General features: G+C 41.5%; 1 protein-coding gene across 2 annotated transcripts; it reads left to right on the top strand.

Annotated features, from left to right (window-relative positions):
- Nucleotides 1-927: 927 nt before the first annotated feature.
- Nucleotides 928-18,016, top strand: Gdi2 (GDP dissociation inhibitor 2). Of its 2 annotated transcripts, none has more exons than XM_090318835.1 (11): nucleotides 928-1,155; nucleotides 6,127-6,234; nucleotides 9,282-9,381; nucleotides 12,319-12,453; nucleotides 13,448-13,646; nucleotides 14,080-14,211; nucleotides 14,867-14,966; nucleotides 15,501-15,672; nucleotides 16,624-16,768; nucleotides 16,945-16,999; nucleotides 17,083-18,016. In XM_090318835.1, the coding sequence occupies exons 1-11, from the start codon at nucleotides 1,111-1,113 to the stop codon at nucleotides 17,227-17,229; spliced, it is 1,338 nt and encodes a 445-aa protein (XP_090174961.1). In that variant the 5' UTR covers nucleotides 928-1,110; the 3' UTR covers nucleotides 17,230-18,016. The 2 variants fall into 2 exon arrangements, with proteins under 2 accessions (XP_090174961.1, XP_090174962.1); XM_090318836.1 differs by lacking the exon at nucleotides 928-1,155 and adding an exon at nucleotides 1,892-1,967.
- Nucleotides 18,017-18,062: the final 46 nt, after the last annotated feature.

Here is an 18,062-nt window from a genome sequence, read left to right as displayed (position 1 = left end):
GAAGTTTAAGACAATAAGAGTCTTGGGACCAGGCAGCACTTTGGACACCGAAGAGAGCTCACAAATGCTTCCCCACTCAAGTGTGGTGAACTACATTTACAACTGTTCACAACTCAAGAGCGCAATTCAGCATAGGCCCTATATGGGCAGGGTTTGGCGGCCTGGTGCAGGGGGCGGGCCTAGCCCTGTTGCTAGGCTACCAGGGAACACTGAGGGTAGGTTCCTCGGCGCGGGCACCTCGAGGTGGGAAGCGGACCCGCGGTGTACGGTGGCCACTTGGGGCCAGATTTTACCGCTCGCGGACACCAATGTGTGGGGATAAACTTATTCACCAGAGCCAGCCGGGTCTGACGCAGAACTCAAAGTAAGACACGGACTATGTGTCTGAGCTCTTCCCAGCACCACTGAGCCCAACCCCGCGGGCGGGAGCAGGCGCCCGGCCTGAGGGGACGTGGCTGCCGGTCGTCGAGGGGGTGGCCCGGGCCTCCAGCTTCCTCACCCACGTGGCCCCGCGGGCACCAGAGTCCAAGGGCAGCGGTCGGTCGGGGCTCTGGGGCCTTGGATACAGCCAGCACCTCCTGCTCAATGGCCGGAGTCGTGAACACGGCGGCCAACAGGCGGACCCCGCCCCTCCATGCCCGGCTCGACTCAGTCCAGGCACGCCACGGCCGCCAAGACCACGGTGGCAGAAGACGGGCGGGAACCGGAAGCCGGAACGACCACATCCCGCCCTCCTCTGGCGAGTGGAGGGAAAAGGAAAGAGGTCGGCCCAAGGGATCGGGTGCTAGCCAATCAGAGGGCGGGGAGTGCGTGACTGACGGCCCTCGCGACCTCTCCGCAGGCCCCGCCCTGGCCGAGGAGGCTGCGCCGCCGCCGCCCGCCGCGCCCTCCCCGCCCTCCCCGCCCCCGCCCCGCCCCGCGCCCTCCCCGCCAGCTCTTCTCGTCTGAGGTGGCGGCCGGCCTTGCCTCCTCCTCAGCTCCATTTTCCCTCTCCTTCGGCCTTCCCCGTGTCTTCGGGCCCGCGGACGGCCTGAGTCCTTTCCCGCTTCTCGAGGGCGGCTGCAGTGCCCCGGCGTCTTCCGGTTCCTCGGAGCCTCGCCCTTCCCCGCCATGAATGAGGAATACGACGTGATCGTGCTGGGCACCGGCCTGACGGTGAGCCGCGGGCGGCGGGGGGAGGTGGAGGCCGGCCGGGGCGGCCGGGGCCGGCCCGGGGAGCGGGGTCCGCGGGCGCGGGCGTGGGGACCGGCCCGGAGGGGAGGCTGGGCCCCCGCGGCCTCCCCGGTCCGCCCGGCCGGGTCGCGGCCCGGCCCCGGGCGCCTCCCCGGGCGGGCGGCGTGGACTCCCGGGCTGGTGGCCTCGTCCGCCCCGGGGCGGGGGGGGGCTTTGGAAAGTGGGACGGGGAGGTGGGTGGGCGCCCCGCGCGCCCCGCCGGGGGAGCCGGGGCGGGGAGGACGCTGGGGCGGAGCGGCCCGCCCGCCGCGCCGAGGTCCCCGCACTTCCCCTTCGGGGGTGGCTGACCGCTTCCGACGGGAAGCGGGCGGAGGGGAAGCGCGGCCCTCGCACTTCCCGGGTCTCCGAGTCGCCCTGGGCCGGCGCAGTCCCGCGGGGGAGGTGCCGGGACGCGGGTCCTCGGGTCGTCGCCGGAGGTTAGTGGAGAAAAGGAAGACACACTAGCCTTTTCCTTCTTCCTTCATATTAAACCCCCACTTCCCGGGAAGGAGGAGCCGTCCTTTCATTCACTTACCGAGCCTCCGGTGCGTCGGAGGCCACTTTCTTCCAGACTTGTGTGTCCAGGGCACTCTCACCCTCCGGGCCTCTGCTCCGCTCCTTTCGTGTGATTTGTTTTCCTGCTTTCACTTGCCTCATCTGGATGCTTTTCCTTAAGGACTGGATTAGTGATAGAGCTTGCCAGACTTAGAAGATTAAATCAATCGCACGAAGAATGCATTCCTAATATGGCTAAGGTATATATAATACCATAGTATACTTATTTTCCTGGGTATCTTGTCTGCTCAGGGATAAATACCCTGTAAGTAATGCAGACAGATTTTTGTAAATTGTACTTTCTCCTTTCTTTCTTTCTTTTTTTTTTTTTTGCCAGTCCTGGGCTTGAGCTCAGGGCCTGAGCACTGTCCTTGGACTTTCTCAAGGCTAGAGCTCTACCACTTGAGCCTCAGCACCACTTCTGGCTTTTTTTTTTTTTTTTTTTCTATTTATGTGGTACCGAGGAGTCAAACCCCAATCTTTGTGCATGCTAGGTAAGCACTGTAACACTAGGCCAAACTCCTGGCCCCTCTTTCTTTCTTTCTTTCTTTTTTTTTTGAAAAAAAAAAAGTTCATCTTGCAAAACTAACCTCTTTGGCTGTCAGTTTGGGGGAACATTTGAAATTTAAACTGGCTTTCCATATCATTAATACTAATCATACAAGTACTGTTACAAGTCTTGTGAATTTCATATGATTTGACTTCACATAAGTGAATCATTTAATATAAACCGCTACTTAAAGTTTGTTGACCTGCAATGTTGTCTCGCGATCAAATTATTAATATATATATTTTAAGATAACACCCCTAAATAATTATGCAGCTTTCTCTTGACATGAGAAAAATCTGAGTTTTTATTTGGCTGTTAGTAAATCCAGGAAAAATAGAAAGGAAGGAAGGAAGAATTAAAAGTCACAGGGAACAAAAATTGCTCAGGGACAGTGCCCAAGGCCTGAGTTCAAGCTCCACCACTTAACCCTCCTCTCCCCCCCCTCCCCCGCAAAAAAAAGTGATTAGTGGTTGTTGTTGAATAATAGTCTTTTCTGAATGTACTTTCTACTTTTATTATATTGGACCAGTCAAGAATAGGCATGTGATGGCCTAGGAAGTAGTACCAAATACATACCTAATATTTATTCAAAAAGCCATTCCCGGAGGTTGAGAGGGATGAGGGCTGAGAATTATGAAAGGGAGGGGTGATATTGATCTTATAAATTAGCATGTTGAATGGTAATCCATTTGTACAACTTCATAAAGATAATAAAAACAAAAATCCAAAGCCATTCAGTCATTTTGAATGTGGGGCATTTGGGTGAATTTCTTTTCATAAGAACTGTGTTTGTGTTTTTCTCTGGGTGTTGCTAGCATTTCAGATTTGCTCCTGCTTAAGGTCTGTTAAACACAGAGGAGTACAAACCCATCATGCAAGTTTCACTTGCCTAGTTCAGAAGCTTTGCTTTGACCAAGGATGAAGCAGTCTTTTATAACAACCAAGACATTAACTTATCGATGGGTGTTGATTATATACTGAGCTTGAAATGGTACAGATTATCTGCCTATGTTTTATTGGTATAAAAGCATTAATCTCTATGAGCCTTCCTAGACTATTTTGTGAGACATTCTTTAAGAATTGCATCAATTCATGGCAATCACATTGTTAACACCCTTGATAGAAGCAGTGTTCAAGGATGATTTTGATAACGAGAACAAAAAATTTAATCAGTCATGAACTCAGGGCCTGAGTGTTGTCCTTGAGCTCTTTTTACTCAAGGCTAGTGCTCTGCCCCTTTGAGCCACATCTTCATTTCTTTCCACTTTTGGAGTGGTTAGGGGGAGATAGAGTCTCACAAGAATGCATCTGCCACAGCTGCCATCGAACCTCAAGCCTTACATCTCAGCCTTCTGAGTAGCTGTGATTACAGGTTGGAGCCAATAGGACCTGGCAATAAAGAAAAATCGTTGACTCTCATTCTTAGTGGTATTAAGACTTACATGACTAAAGGATCATCAAAGTTAAAAGCCCTCAAATTACAACTAACTTCGAGTTAACATATTATTAATGTATTGCCTTAGTTTTTAGCATATAAACATTGAGTATATAAGGCTTAAAGACCTAGTGAGGGCATCTGCTGTCAGTTACAGTTATCAAAAGATATAATGCCCCACGTACTAAGTACTTTGATGTTAAGAACTTATTACTTATTTTTGTTCGTAGTGGGTTTGCATTTAAGGCCTCATGCTGTCTAGGCAAGCTTCTAGCCCTTGTTCTGGTTATTTTTTGAGAGAGAATCTTTTACTCCTACTCCCATATAGATCCTCCTGTTTCTTGATTGCCATCTTTGCTAAGATAACAAAGTGTGATCCACTATACCCATCTTCCTTCAAGATAATCTTTGAAACAAGTGTAAGGGTTTGTTAGAGGATTTCTTTTTGCCATTGTTTTCTGTCCATTAAGTCTAAATTAAGCTCATATTTAATCCACAAATGTGCACAGTAACTTTTATAAAGGAGACCTGAAACAATTGGGTAAAAGCTGGGAAGATTTGCTATGGCTGGGAAAAATGGAGTATTTTGTGCAATTGAGAATTTTGTGAATTGTGTAATTCCTAAGGAATTGAGTTATCCCTTTGAAGAACTATAGCTCTTGGAAAAAGCCTTGGTAATGATACTATCACTTTAATAACTTAACCATCACAATTGAGTTTCTTGATAGCTAGTATCTCACTTCGAGTTTTAGTATTGTGCTGTGCTAAAATATATGCACCCTCGTTAAGACTTAGTAAGCTTTGTGGGGAGTTTGATTCTCCTTTAGTATCAGACTGCTCTTTTTAATTCCTTGGTCTACTTTTTGATCTTCTTTCACCCCCTTGCTAGAAGGCTAGCAACTCATAGAGAATTTGCAGTTTGAACATAGTTGTATGTTTTGATGTTTGTGTGTGTTCTCATTTTGTGTAGGTCATTTGGGGGGTGAGTTTAAAATTACATGTTGTATCTAAGCCTAATTTGTTGATGGATAATCATACTCATTTCCCTTACTGTTAATGACTTGCACTATTGACAGACTGTGCTTTCTTTCTTTCTTGGTGGTTTATTTTTTGTCGTGCTGGAATTCAAAAGTAGCATCTTAATGCCTGCCATGTAAGTGTATTCTCTGTGACTGAACTGCATCCCCAGTCCTGGGCCAGGTTTTCTCTCCCCCACACACACTTTTTTCTTTTTAAAATTTGTATTGCTGTTGTAAAGTTGATATACAAAGAGGTTACAGTTACATGACACAAGCCATGTCTCCCCTTCCCTCTCTCCTAGTTTCTAGTGCAAAGAAAGAAAACCTGAGTATTTCCTATGAGTTTAATGTTATTTGCTTGTTATTCCATATCTTCTACCATTGATAGGTAGTAATAAGTTTTATTTTTGATTTAATTTTTGGAGATATTCACATTTACGATCATTAATATATGCCCAGGTAGGATTGGTTTTTTATCAGTGAATTAGTGACTTCATGCCATGTTTAAAGTAAAGTTTCAAGCATTAATTTATGTTCCTATGTTTTACTTTAGTTATGTAGAAACAGTCTTCTGTAGATGAGTATATATTCTGAGCCTATAGAAACCTTATTAGGTCGTATTTGTTCCAAGCAGTGCCTTTGAAGTTAGCTACTGTCAGCTGTTAGACTGCCAGATCTTTAAACCATTGGGTCCTTTATTGTAGTTCTTACAGTGTTTATTATAGGGCTGTAAACTAATGTGTTATGCTTATTTGTAGTGGAGTGGGAAAAAGTTAGATGTAGAGGCTATGCAATACTCACTTTGCTATGATTTTGCCTCCAAAAATTGGACCCTGTTATCTACTTTTATTAGCTCAGTCTTCCTCTTTGTTTTGTCAGAACTTTGTTTGCTTATTATTTTTATTTTTTTACTACCATATGGGTAAGTCACTACATTATTTTATAGCCCCTGCATTATTTTATAACATCATTTCTATTATTTGGAAAATACTGGTTTACTTTGGGTAATGCAGTCTTTCTTGCTTTCTTTCCCTCTTTCTCTCCTTTTTCCTTTCTTTCATTTCAGTACCAGGACTTGAACTCAAGGCCCGGGTGCTATCCCTGAGCGTTTTTGCTCAAGGCTAGCACTCTACCACTTGAGCCACAGCTCCTACTTCTAGGTTTTGGTGATTAATTGGAAATAAGAGTCTCACAGACTTCCCTGCCTAAGCTAGTTTTGAACCACAATCCTCAGATCTCGGTTTCCTGAGTCACTAGGAGTGCAAACATAAACCATTGACACCTAGCAACAGTTTCTTCCTATTTTTTTTTAAATCAGTTTTCTTCTTTTAAAGAGATGTCTGTTTTCTCTGCAGGAATGTATCCTGTCAGGTATAATGTCAGTGAATGGAAAGAAGGTTCTCCACATGGATCAGAACCCGTATTACGGAGGTGAAAGCGCATCTATCACCCCGCTGGAAGATGTACGTATTAGTAGGAATTCATACACCTTTGTAATTGGAGGATTTTACCATTTGACTGCTTGAGTGGTTTTAATTTTGTTTTATTAACTAGAAAGTCTGTAGCACTGTGACTTTCAAGGAGCTTCTCCTTTGGGACTTACAGAACTCTAAATTGTGACTTTGTTGCTGTGTGTGTAGCACTTAGTGTTTCAGAGTTAATACTGTACAGAGCAGGAGGGATGGTTGGGGACCTGACATGTGCCAGGCACAGTGCCAGTGTTTTCTCCATAGTCTTATTGGTTGTTTCAGTCTCTTAGTTATGTTTTGTCCCCCACTTTTCTGGCGACAGAATTGTTTGTGGGGTTCACATTTCAGAGCAGCTCTTGAAGCATGTGCCATGATTTCCCAGTTTTTAGGCCATGGGCACATGAACTATTTTCTGTCTACTTAGTTGTTTATTTCTCTGTGTGGATCTTTAGACCATCCAGATACATGTGTGGATATGAGCTGTTCAGTGTCCTCTCCATGTATGTGAGAGAGAGAAAAAAAAATATGTACACGTATTCCATGATTTTTATGTGTTCAGTGACTTACTGAACTTAATCCTTGCATATCCTAAGACCCTTTTTTCTATATCCAAGGATACAGACAAGTTGAGAGACTGTTACCAGTGTATCAGAATCCTTCCATCTGAATTGAGTAATTAATGTTTTGATGTGTTTGTTGCATGTCTTTTTTATTGTTGTTAGTGGTTTGGGGTTATTCTTTTGTGGGTATCTTTGTTGGAGGTAAAGTAGAACCGAGGCTGGTCTTGAACGCTCATGATCCTTTTGCCTCTGCTTTCTGAGGGCTCAACTTACAAATGTGTACCACTCACTGTGTCACCACATTCGGATTGCTGCTGGGTTTGAACCATTGAAAGTAATGGAGGCATGATAGCATTCAGCTGTTAAATATAACATTCTCCTTCATAATCATAACATCATTACATATTTATGAAAAGTGACAGTATCTAGACCGCTCAGGTTTTCCAGTGAGTCTCTGTTGTGCAGTAGTTTAATGATTTTTGTTTTGATTTTAAGTTTTGAATTTGTTGTTTCTCTTCTTAGTCTATAAGACTATATTACTGCCCCTCCCCTCCTTTTCTTTTGCTTTTCAGAGGTCTAGGATATTTTATAAGTTGTTGGTTATTTCCTTCTCCATCACATTAGAGGCACATAATATCAGGTTACCCCTACTGTGAATAAAGCCTACAGCTTTGACCCGTGGCTCAGGTGATGACCATCTGATCTCTGCTGGCACATTCACACTAGCATACTCACTGTAGCTCTTAAGATGAACAAGCTTTCTTTTCTACTTTACCATTGCCTTTTCTCCTCAGAATGTTTTATTCAGTTGTTGCCAGTATTGCTTAGGGCTGGGGAACCTTTTTTCCTGTTACTTCTGCCAAGAAAGAAGCATTGGATTTTTTTTTTTTTTTTTTTTTTTGGTGCCCTTCCTGGGTCTTGGACTCAGAGCCAGAGCACTGTCTCTGAGCATTTCTGCTTGAGGCTAGTGTTCTGCCACTTCAGTCACAGTTCCTCTTGTGGATTTTTGATGCTTAATGGACGATGAGACTCTTATGGACTTTCCCACCTGGGCTGGCTTAGAACTATGGTCCTCAGACCTCAGCCTCCTTAGTAGCTAGTTTACAGACATGAGCCACTGCTCCCTAGCCCCATGTGGGTATTTCTAAGATCATTTGCAGCTGATAAGAATGATCTCTACAGGAGACAGTTCTGGGAAGTTGACAAGAAGCACACAAAAAGCATATGTGTTTATACTGTCATATGCCAAGTAATTCCTGTGCTTGACACAGCCTTCACCAGACGTTTCCTTGCTTCTACTGGGAATTAAGAGGTTGAATTCACATTCTCAAACTTTTTTTTTTGCCAGTCCTGGGCTTGAGCTCAGAGCCTGAGCACTGTCCTTGGACTTTCTCAAGGCTAGAGCTCTACCACTTGAGCATCAGCACCGCTTCCGGCTTTTTTCTATGTATGTGGTACCGAGGAATCGAACCCAGGTCTTCATGCATGCTAGGCAAGCACTTTAACCACTAGGCCAAACTCCCGGCCCCATCTGAAACTTTTTTGTTGTTGTTTTTGTTGGTCATGGGGCTTGAACTCAGGGCCTGGGTGTTACCCCTGAGCTTTTCTGCTCAAGGCTAGTGCTCTATCACTTTAAGCCACAGCTCCATTTCTAGTCTTCTAGTGGTTAATTGGAGATAAGACTCTCACAGACATTTCCTGCCTGGGTTGGGTTTGAACCATAATCTTCAGATCTCAGCTTTCTAAGTAGCTAGGATTATAGGCATAAGCCATCAGCACCCAATTCATATTCTCAGACTTATCAGCCACAATTTCTTTTATCTAAGCTTATACTTAGCTCATAGAAATTATAAATGAATTGGCTGTCCAATATCCACAGCACCTATATCTACCAACATCTGCTAAAATCACATAAAACAAGCTTTGGGGAATGATGGATATACTTAGTTCTTTGTGATAATTTGATGAGCTAATTTGGTAATAATGGGTTTATGAATATGTCTAGGCTATAACTGTAAACCTTAGATGTGTGCTACAATTTATACTTTATAGTTATCAATAGAACTTGAAAATTTTAGTGAATTTTCTTTTGACTTAATTCAAATTTATTTTTTAAGTTCCTTCATAACCACAGAAACAAAACTAAGACTTTTTCCCCTTTTATTTAGGAGAGAATGAGTTTAAATGACTTCTACAAAAAATAAATACTCCTCTAGAACTAGTGTGTGTCACTGACACATATTGTATTCTTGCTTTTCTGCTAGTAACAAATAAAAACAAATAAAAGAGTTTTAGCATTCACGAGTTGAGTAATTTACAAATGTATTGGAATCTTGATACCAATGTTACCTGATTAAAAGTAAAGTGCCCTCATACTTTCCCTTACATAGTAATGTTTAGTTATTATGCCAAAGCCACTTACTCATTTATAATGAAGATTAAATTTTCTTACATTATGGAAATTGTTTGTTTTACTTTTAGTTATACAAAAGATTTAAATTACCAGGAGAACCACCAGCATCAATGGGGAGAGGAAGAGACTGGAATGTTGACTTAATTCCCAAGTTCCTTATGGCTAATGGTAAAGAATTCTAACTTAATTTGTGACAGTATATTGAGTGATTTGGAAGTAGAAACTAACTCTTGGACAGTATTGTGGGTGCGAGGAACTGGGTTTTATTGAATGCCAACAATATGGTTAATAAGTGATCTGTTAGGAGTATCGAGTCAATAAGAACTGGGGAGAAGACTTACTGATAAACAGCTCTGGAGAAACAAAATTATGATGCCGCACTATACAAATTAAAATCAAAAGCATTTTGTAAAGATGACTTTTGTAAGCATTTGACATAGTTATAAATATTTGGCATAATTTATGTAGAGTGGTACATACCAAAATTGTGATTTTTTTTGACTGACTTCCCTCTTGATGCTTTGGTAACAATCTTTGATAACTAGATCTTCAGAAACTATCATTTTAATGCATTTCCAGTTTGTAGGCTTTTAAATTTTTATAGAATTTTTCATATTAATCTCATATTTTAGATGCATAAAGTATTTAAATTGCTGTGATAATTTTTTTTTCTTCCTTCTTTATTTTCTCTCTTTCTCTCTCTCTAGTCCTGGGCTTGAACTCAGGGCCTGAGCCACTGGCCTTAGGCTTTCTCAAGGCTAGAGCTCTACCACTTGAGCCGTAGCACCACTTCTGGCTTTTTCTATGTATATGGTACCAAGGAATTGAACCCAGATCTTCGTGCATGCTAGGCGAACACTCTACCACTAGGTCAGACTCCTGGCCCCACATGATAATTTTTTCTAAGATGACTTCGAAAAACTAGATTCTTGGTTCAAAATCTGTTTTCCATGAAATATGTACTACCCTTTTCAAAGTTTTTTTTTTTCAGTTTATATTCTATACTTTCTATTAAGAGAAAGAGTTGGAAGTTTGAAGATGCTCTGAAATTTAAAATGAACCAAGTTCTTTAATAAACAATTTTTTTATTCTTTTAAGTATTATTATTTTATTAAAATTAGAAAACAGTTGGGTGCTGGTAGCTTATTCCTATACTCCTAGCTACTCAGAAGGCTGAAATCTGAGGATCGCAGTTTGAAACCAGCCTGGGCAGGAAAGTCCATAAGACTCTTACCTCCAGTTAAGCATCAGAAAAGCCAGAAGTAGAGCTGCGGCCCAAGTGGTAGAGTCTTAGCCTTCTGTGAGAGTTTAGGGACAGTACCCAGACCCTGAGTTCAAGCCTTAGGATTGGCATACGTGCACAAAAATAGAAAAATAGTTAAAGGAAATAAAATTTATATAACCAACATTTCACCATCCAAATTTAATAATAGTGACTATTTTAGCATATAACATGTATATATGTGTATGTATAGATATATACAGATATGTGTATCACATACACATAAATTTTGTTCCAGTGAGTATTGTTTTTCAGCTAGTGTGGTATGAATGCCTATGTAGGTGGTAGAGAGAGAAAGAGAATGTGCTGATACATACCTTACTGTTTACTTCTAGAAGTTTTACTTTTTGTCATTTTGTCCTAGTGCAAGGTAATGGAAAGAGGTTTAGAAATGTATCACCTTTTGTAGGTAGTGAGTTGGCCAGCCCATGCCCTGCACATTTTTATACTTTTAGTGTTGGCACATCCTGAGGCTCAAGCATTACATAGGATGTTAGACCTCATTGCGAGCCTTGTTTATCTGATGTTCATTTCAGTTGAATAAGTATAAGTTGACTTAGACATTGAAATATCTTGTGTCTCTGAAATATAATAGAAGTGTAAAGCAGCCTAGATAAAATTTTAGTGATACTATTAATTCTAAACCTCATACTTGAAGTAAATAAAATACATAGATTTTGCTAAGCAAGTTGATAAGATTGAGTCTTGCAGGTACAGCATTCGTAAGTATACAGCAGGTATACATTCTGGTTCTACCTTTTAAATAAGGATTTGGAGATTTCTTTGGTAGGAGTTAAGACAGGGTAAAGTTTGGCAGCTATTAATAGTAAATTGTAAATGTACATTTCTTTTGTGTGTGTGTGCTGGAACTTGAACTCGGAGCTTCATATTCTCATCTGTTTCCCTCCTTCCCTCCCTCCCTCTCTTTCCCTCCTCCCTCCTTCCCTTCCTTCCCTTCCTTCCCTTCCTCCCCTCCCTTCCCTCCCTTCCCTCCCTCTCTTCTTCCTCCTCCTTCTTCTTTCTTCTTCTCTCTTTTTCTTTCTTCTCTTCTTTCTTCTTCTCTCTTCTTCTTTCTTCTTCTTGTTGGTCGTGGGGTTTGAACTCTGGGCCTGGGTGCTGTCCCTGAACTCTTCAGCTCAAGGCTAATGCTCTACTTCTTGAGCCACAACACCACTTCTAGTTTTCTGGTGTTTAATTGGAGATGAGAGTCTCATGATCTTTCGTACTCGGGCTGGCTTTGAACCGTGATCTTCAGATCTCAGCCTCCTAAATAGCTAGGATTACAGGCATGAACCACCGGCACCTGGCTACCTGATTTCTTCTTTACCTCATTAGCCACACATCTACTTTTGGCTTTTTGGTGGTTAATTGGAGAAGAGAGTCTCAGTTTTTTCTGCTTGGGCTGGCTTTGAACAGGTGGAGCCACCTGCACCTGGCAAAGTAGTATTTTTTATTAACATATAATTATTGTAAAAGGGAGTTTTGTGCCGGGCGTGGTGGCTCACGCCTGTAATCCTGGCTGCTCAAGAAGCTGAGATATGAGGATTACGGTTCAAAGCCAGCCTGGGCACTAAAGTCCATGAGATTCATCTCCATTTAACCACTAGAAAACTGGAAGTGGCACTGTGGTTCCAGGGGTAGGACAGTAATCTTGAGCTGAAAAGTTCAGGGACAGTACCCAGGCCCAGACTCCAAGCCCCACGACCAACAAACAAAAAAAAAGGGAGTTTTGTGATGACATTTCCGTTCATGCATAGTGTTTCTGCTAATTTCCCATGATACTAAGGTTTTATGTTATAATTTGAATTATATGACTCTTCTAGGTCAACTGGTTAAGATGCTGCTTTATACAGAGGTCACTCGCTATATGGATTTCAAAGTGATCGAAGGGAGCTTTGTCTATAAGGGAGGAAAAATTTATAAGGTTCCTTCCACTGAAGCAGAAGCCTTGGCATCTAGTAAGTGATTTCATTTATCCTCCCTCTCAGAATCATGAGATTTTTAAAAACTTATTTATTTATTTATTTTTTGCCAGTTGTGGGGCTTGAGCTCAGGGCCTGAGCACCGTCCTTGGACTTTTCTCAAGGTTAGAGCTCTACCCTTGAGCCACAGCACCATTTCTGGCTTTTTTCATGTATGTGGAACCGAGGGATCAAACCCAGCTCTTTGTGCATGCTAGGCAAGCACTCTACCACTAGGCCAAACTCCTGGCCCAGAATCATGAGATTTTGTGGTGGAAAGGAATTTCAGAAACTGGTCTTCCAAGTATTCGTGAAGGTCTGTATGTGCCAGGCACTATTCTAGGCCATTTAAAGAGACAAGGGAGCTAAAACTAAAAAGTATACCTTTCATTGTCTTCTTACAAGGTCCAGATTATTTGTAGGACTACTGACCAGTAGGAACAACTGAATACTATATATAAAGAGGTAATTTATTGCTGTCACTTCATCTGATGGTTTGTTTTTAGTGTAAAAAGCAATGAACTTTTCTGTCTAAAATACTTCATTAAACAGTGATCCACAATACAGTCTACTTCCTGATTATTTGGATACAATTTATCCTTGATATCTTAAGTGTCTCCAAATAATTGCCAGAGTGTATCTTAACATGCAGAAGGGGAAGAGAAATAGCATTCAGGATTTTTGGTAATGGGCTTAGCATTGAGATGCTTTCATTGATGATGTTCTTGTCAGTCATTTGTACTCTGTATTAGTAAGAGACTTAATTCAACTTTAAAACGTAATATACTTTGCATTTGTATGGTAAAATTAAAGTCTTTGTAAATCCAGTTTTAATTATGTGATTAAAATGTGAAAGTGGAAGCCATGTGATCCAGATTCTCCTATCTTAAATCATTTTTTACATCAGAGGAGCCCAAGTTAGTGACATGTTATGTTTAATCTCCCATGTATCCTATTGTGAATGTTTGCCTTTTGAAAAAATCTCTTGCAGGCTTAATGGGACTATTTGAAAAACGTCGCTTCAGGAAATTTCTAGTCTATGTTGCCAACTTTGATGAAAATGATCCTAGAACTTTTGAGGGCATTGATCCAAAGAAGACTTCAATGCGAGATGTGTATAAAAAATTTGATCTGGGCCAAGATGTCATAGATTTCACTGGTCATTCTCTTGCACTTTATAGAACTGATGAGTAAGTAACTGATGGCTCCCCCGCCCCCTTTGAACTCAGTCCCTGATGAGCACTGCCCTTTGGCTTTCTCCAGGCTAGTACTCTACCATTTGAACCACAGCACCACTTTTCTGTGTATGTGCTAATGAGGAATCAAAGCTTTGTGTACGCTAGGCACAAAGATCTACCACTAGACCACACACCCCGGCCTTGATGTCTTTTTATAACTTATATTTTTCTTGGAACTCTAAAGTGAATTTCCCAGTTCTCCGAAGTAGAAATTTAACACAACAAATACAGGGTTGTGTTGTACTGGGAATGAAGAGGTTCTAACTAAAAATTGATATTGGAACCTTGTAAGGGAAATAAAACAGTGATAGACTGAAGTTACTTGAGAGAGATTTGAAGCTGAACATGAAAACCAAACCCCTATTTGAATGTTCTTTTTTTCCAGCTACTTAGATCAGCCATGTTGTGAGACCATTAATAGGATTAAACTTTACAGTGAGTCTTTGGCAAGATACGGCAAAAGCCCATACCTTTATCCACTCTACGGTCTTGGTGAACTGCCTCAAGGATTTGCAAGGTAAGACCAATGTATAGACTGCAGGCTTCTCACTTCTGTTTTGGCTGTTTAAAACTGTCCATATTACAATGATAAATGTTGTTTGCTCAGAACCACATAAATCAGTCAAAAGCTTAGCCACTTGTTTCACTTCTAGTTTCTTTTCCCTTTTATGTTTGCCTTTCTCCTGTTTTTTTTTTTTTTTTTGCCAGTCCTGGGGCTTGAACCCAGGGCTTGAGCACTGTCCTTGGAAGCTTTCTCAAGGCTAGAGCTTTACCACTTGAGCCACAGCACCATTTCTGGCTTTTTTCTATGTATGTGGTACCAAGGAATCAAACCCAGGTCCTTGTGCATGCTAGGTGAGCATTCTACCACTAGGCCAAACTCCCAGCTCCTCCTGGACTTTTGCTAATGCTTTCTTTTTAAGTCCAAAGTATATGTGCAGAAGAACTAGAGCATTGTATATAAGCTATCTCCGTGTACTGGTCATTTGATTCTTTTGCTGTGGTAGACTTAATCGTATGAGAAATTAACTCAGGTTTTTAATATGTTTTATAACATCATTCTAGAAAGAAATTGAGCAAATAAATATTATCCCTAATACATTCAAGATCTAAGAAAGACTTCCTCAGTTAAACAGTTCTTTATTATAACTGAGGTTTAATGAACTTTGTAGGTTAAGTGCTATTTATGGAGGCACCTACATGCTGAATAAGCCAATTGAGGAAATCATTGTGCAGAATGGAAAAGTGGTTGGTGTAAAATCTGAAGGGGAGGTAAGTGACTTTTACAATTTCAAAATCACTACATTCTTGTGAAAATGGTGTCAATAAGTACTTATTTTGAGGTGGATCCATGATTCAGGTAGTGTAGTCGGCTTGTCTTTTTCTTGAGTTGACGGTGTCTGAGATGTGAGAAAGACGTTATTAAGTTCAGTATCATGAAATTTTTGCCCTGAATTTTTGTTTTAATAATTTTTGTTTAAATTAAATTTAAATTTCCGTGTGATGTTAATTAAGGTCTCACTTCACTCTCTTGGATGGATGTAAATACAATTTTCCCAGCACAATTTTTTCAGAACATTTTTGTCTTACCTGTCTTGGTTTTGTCAAGTCATTTGACTAAATGTGAAGGTTTATTGCAGGATTTTTTTTTATCTTGTACACCGTGTGAACTACTGTAGCTTTAGTGATTCCTTCACCACTGTTCTCTTTTGAGAGTTTTGAATTGTAGATAATCTTATACATGAACATGGGATATATTTCCATACATGACTTCTTTATAGTGTTCTTTCAAATTTTTTGTTGTAGATTGCTCGTTGTAAGCAGCTCATCTGTGACCCCAGCTATGTAAAAGATCGGGTAGAAAAAGTAGGCCAGGTTATCAGAGTTATTTGTGTTCTCAGTCATCCCATCAAGAACACCAATGATGCCAACTCTTGCCAGATTATTATTCCACAGAACCAAGTCAATCGAAACTCTGGTAGGTTTTGAAGACAAGCAAATATATTGGTAGAAATTTGTTACATTGTCTAGGGTTTCAACCCAGATTCCTAACTTTGTACACTGAAGTAATTTTTATTATTTACTTAAAATAAATTTAGACCCCGGGCGCTGGTGGCTCACACCTGTAATCCTAACTACTCAGGAGGCAGAGATCTGAGGATCAAGGCTCAAAACCAGCTTGGGCACAAAAGTCTGTTAGACTCTTACCTCCAATTAACCATCAGAAAACCAAAATGGTGCTGTGGCTCAAGTGGTAGAGCGCTTGCCTTGAGTGCAGGGACAGTGCCCAGGCAGGCCCAGAGTTCCAAGCCCCATGACCCACCCAAAAAAAAAAAAGTGTTAGCTAGCCTTTGATGTTGACAGCTTCAAAAAGAAAATGCTTAACTTAGGTCAGTCAGACAACTCCATTTTGGGGAGCTGAAATGAGGTAGACTTTTATCTATGTGTTACAGGAAGCTCCCAGTAGACTGACCACTGATGAAGTTGGTGCCATCACAGTCAGGGCCTGATAACACATGAGCTACCTTCGAACCATGAAGAGTAGAAGTTCCACTTCTGAAATATTTGTGTTCTTACTCTGACCCAGTTCATCTTCCTCCGGAACTGTGGTCTTGGAGATCTCAACCCTTCTTAAGATTTTTGTTTTTGGTTAGTCCTAGGGCTTGAACTTAGGGCCTGGGCACTGTCCTTGGGCTTTCTCAAGGCTCTAATGTTCTATCACTTGAGCCACAGCAGCACAACTTGCAGCTTTTTCTGTGTATGTGGTAATGGGGAATCTAACCCAGGTTTCCTCCATTGCTAGGCAAGTATTCTACCACTAGGCCAACACTCCTGGCCCCCTAATACTTTTAATTTATAATTAAATATGTGAATCGGAGTATGTCCATGTCCCAGACTTACAAATGACTGAGCCATTCTTTGTTTTTAGATATCTATGTTTGCATGATCTCCTCTGCACACAATGTGGCGGCACAGGGCAAGTACATAGCCATCGTTAGTACAACTGTGGAAACCAAGGAACCGGAGAAAGAAATCCGACCAGCCTTGGAGCTTTTGGAACCAATTGAACAGAAGTAAGCTGTGCTCATTTGTATAAACTAAGATCCAAACTGAGTAAGAGTGAACCGGAGAAGCAGGCAGGCAGGCAGGCAGGCAGACAGCCATTCATTGATGAGTGGGCTGTCTTACCTCTACAACTTTCAACTTAAGCTCTGGTGTGGGAACTAACCTGCCAATTTTTCTCTTCTAGATTTGTAAGCATCAGTGACCTCCTTGTGCCAAAAGATTTGGGAACAGACAGCCAGGTGCGTGTGACTTGACAATGTTACCAGGCTTTTGGGGGAAATGGCCTACATAATCTTAAATTCTCATGAACTTTTATTTCCAGATTTTTATTTCTCGCGCATATGATGCCACAACTCACTTTGAGACAACTTGTGATGACATAAAAGACATCTATAAGAGGATGACAGGATCTGAGTTTGACTTTGAGGAAATGAAGCGCAAGAAAAATGATATCTATGGGGAAGACTAGCAGCAGTCCATGTTATTATCTGATTAGGACAAATTTAAAAATTGGCATAGTGCATACTGTATGAAATCAATATTGTAAGGCCTGGTTTGTAATCAAAATGAAAAGATTGAGAGTGCTGTAACCAGTAAATGCTCCTCCCCTTCATCTTTCTAATATCATGTATTAACTTGTTTTCATGGAGTGGCTATTCAGAACTGGCTGTTTACTACATTCTATTTAACCAACCAGACTGGCTTTTTTGTAGAGAAAGAGCAGTTTTTAACTAACATTGTGATATTGGTAGAGAACTTGATACAGTATTTGTATCTTTTAATCAGTGTAGCCTTTGCAGTTGTGTGCTTCCGCTGCTCAAGAGCTGGATCTATACTTTTGTGTGCCATCTTGACATTGAATCTAAATTTCCTAGTTTGGGACAGCATTTTTAAGTTTTGCCTGTGATTGATTATATTTTATGTTATGTCAAGTATTATGGCCGGGCCCAAATAGGATAGCCACAAGTTTGGTTTATGGGTATAAGTTTCTAACCAATCTCCAGACTTAGGGAGTCATTTGGAGGAAGCCAGTATGTGGTGTCTTAACCTAGTAAAATTGATGAGAGAAGGGGAGAGGGACACATCTTAAGCAGGTCAAGTGTAGAAGCATCTTTTGTATCCCAGGTGTGGCTTCTTTAATGGACCAAGCTGCAACGCAGTATTGATTTGACAGAGCCTCTACTTAGGTGATGTCTGTCTCAAAATGGCTCTAAATGATTTCTGTACTGCAAAATAAAGCCAAACTCTGGAAACCACCTCCCTCAATCTTGGTCTGTCTCGTTTGTGTACTGACTGTGAGGG

Source organism: Megascapheus bottae, chromosome 26 (genome assembly GCF_031878675.1).
Source record: "Megascapheus bottae isolate mThoBot1 chromosome 26, mThoBot2.hap1, whole genome shotgun sequence".
NCBI lineage: Eukaryota > Metazoa > Chordata > Mammalia > Rodentia > Geomyidae > Megascapheus > Megascapheus bottae.
This window is presented reverse-complemented; position numbering and strand designations above follow the sequence as displayed.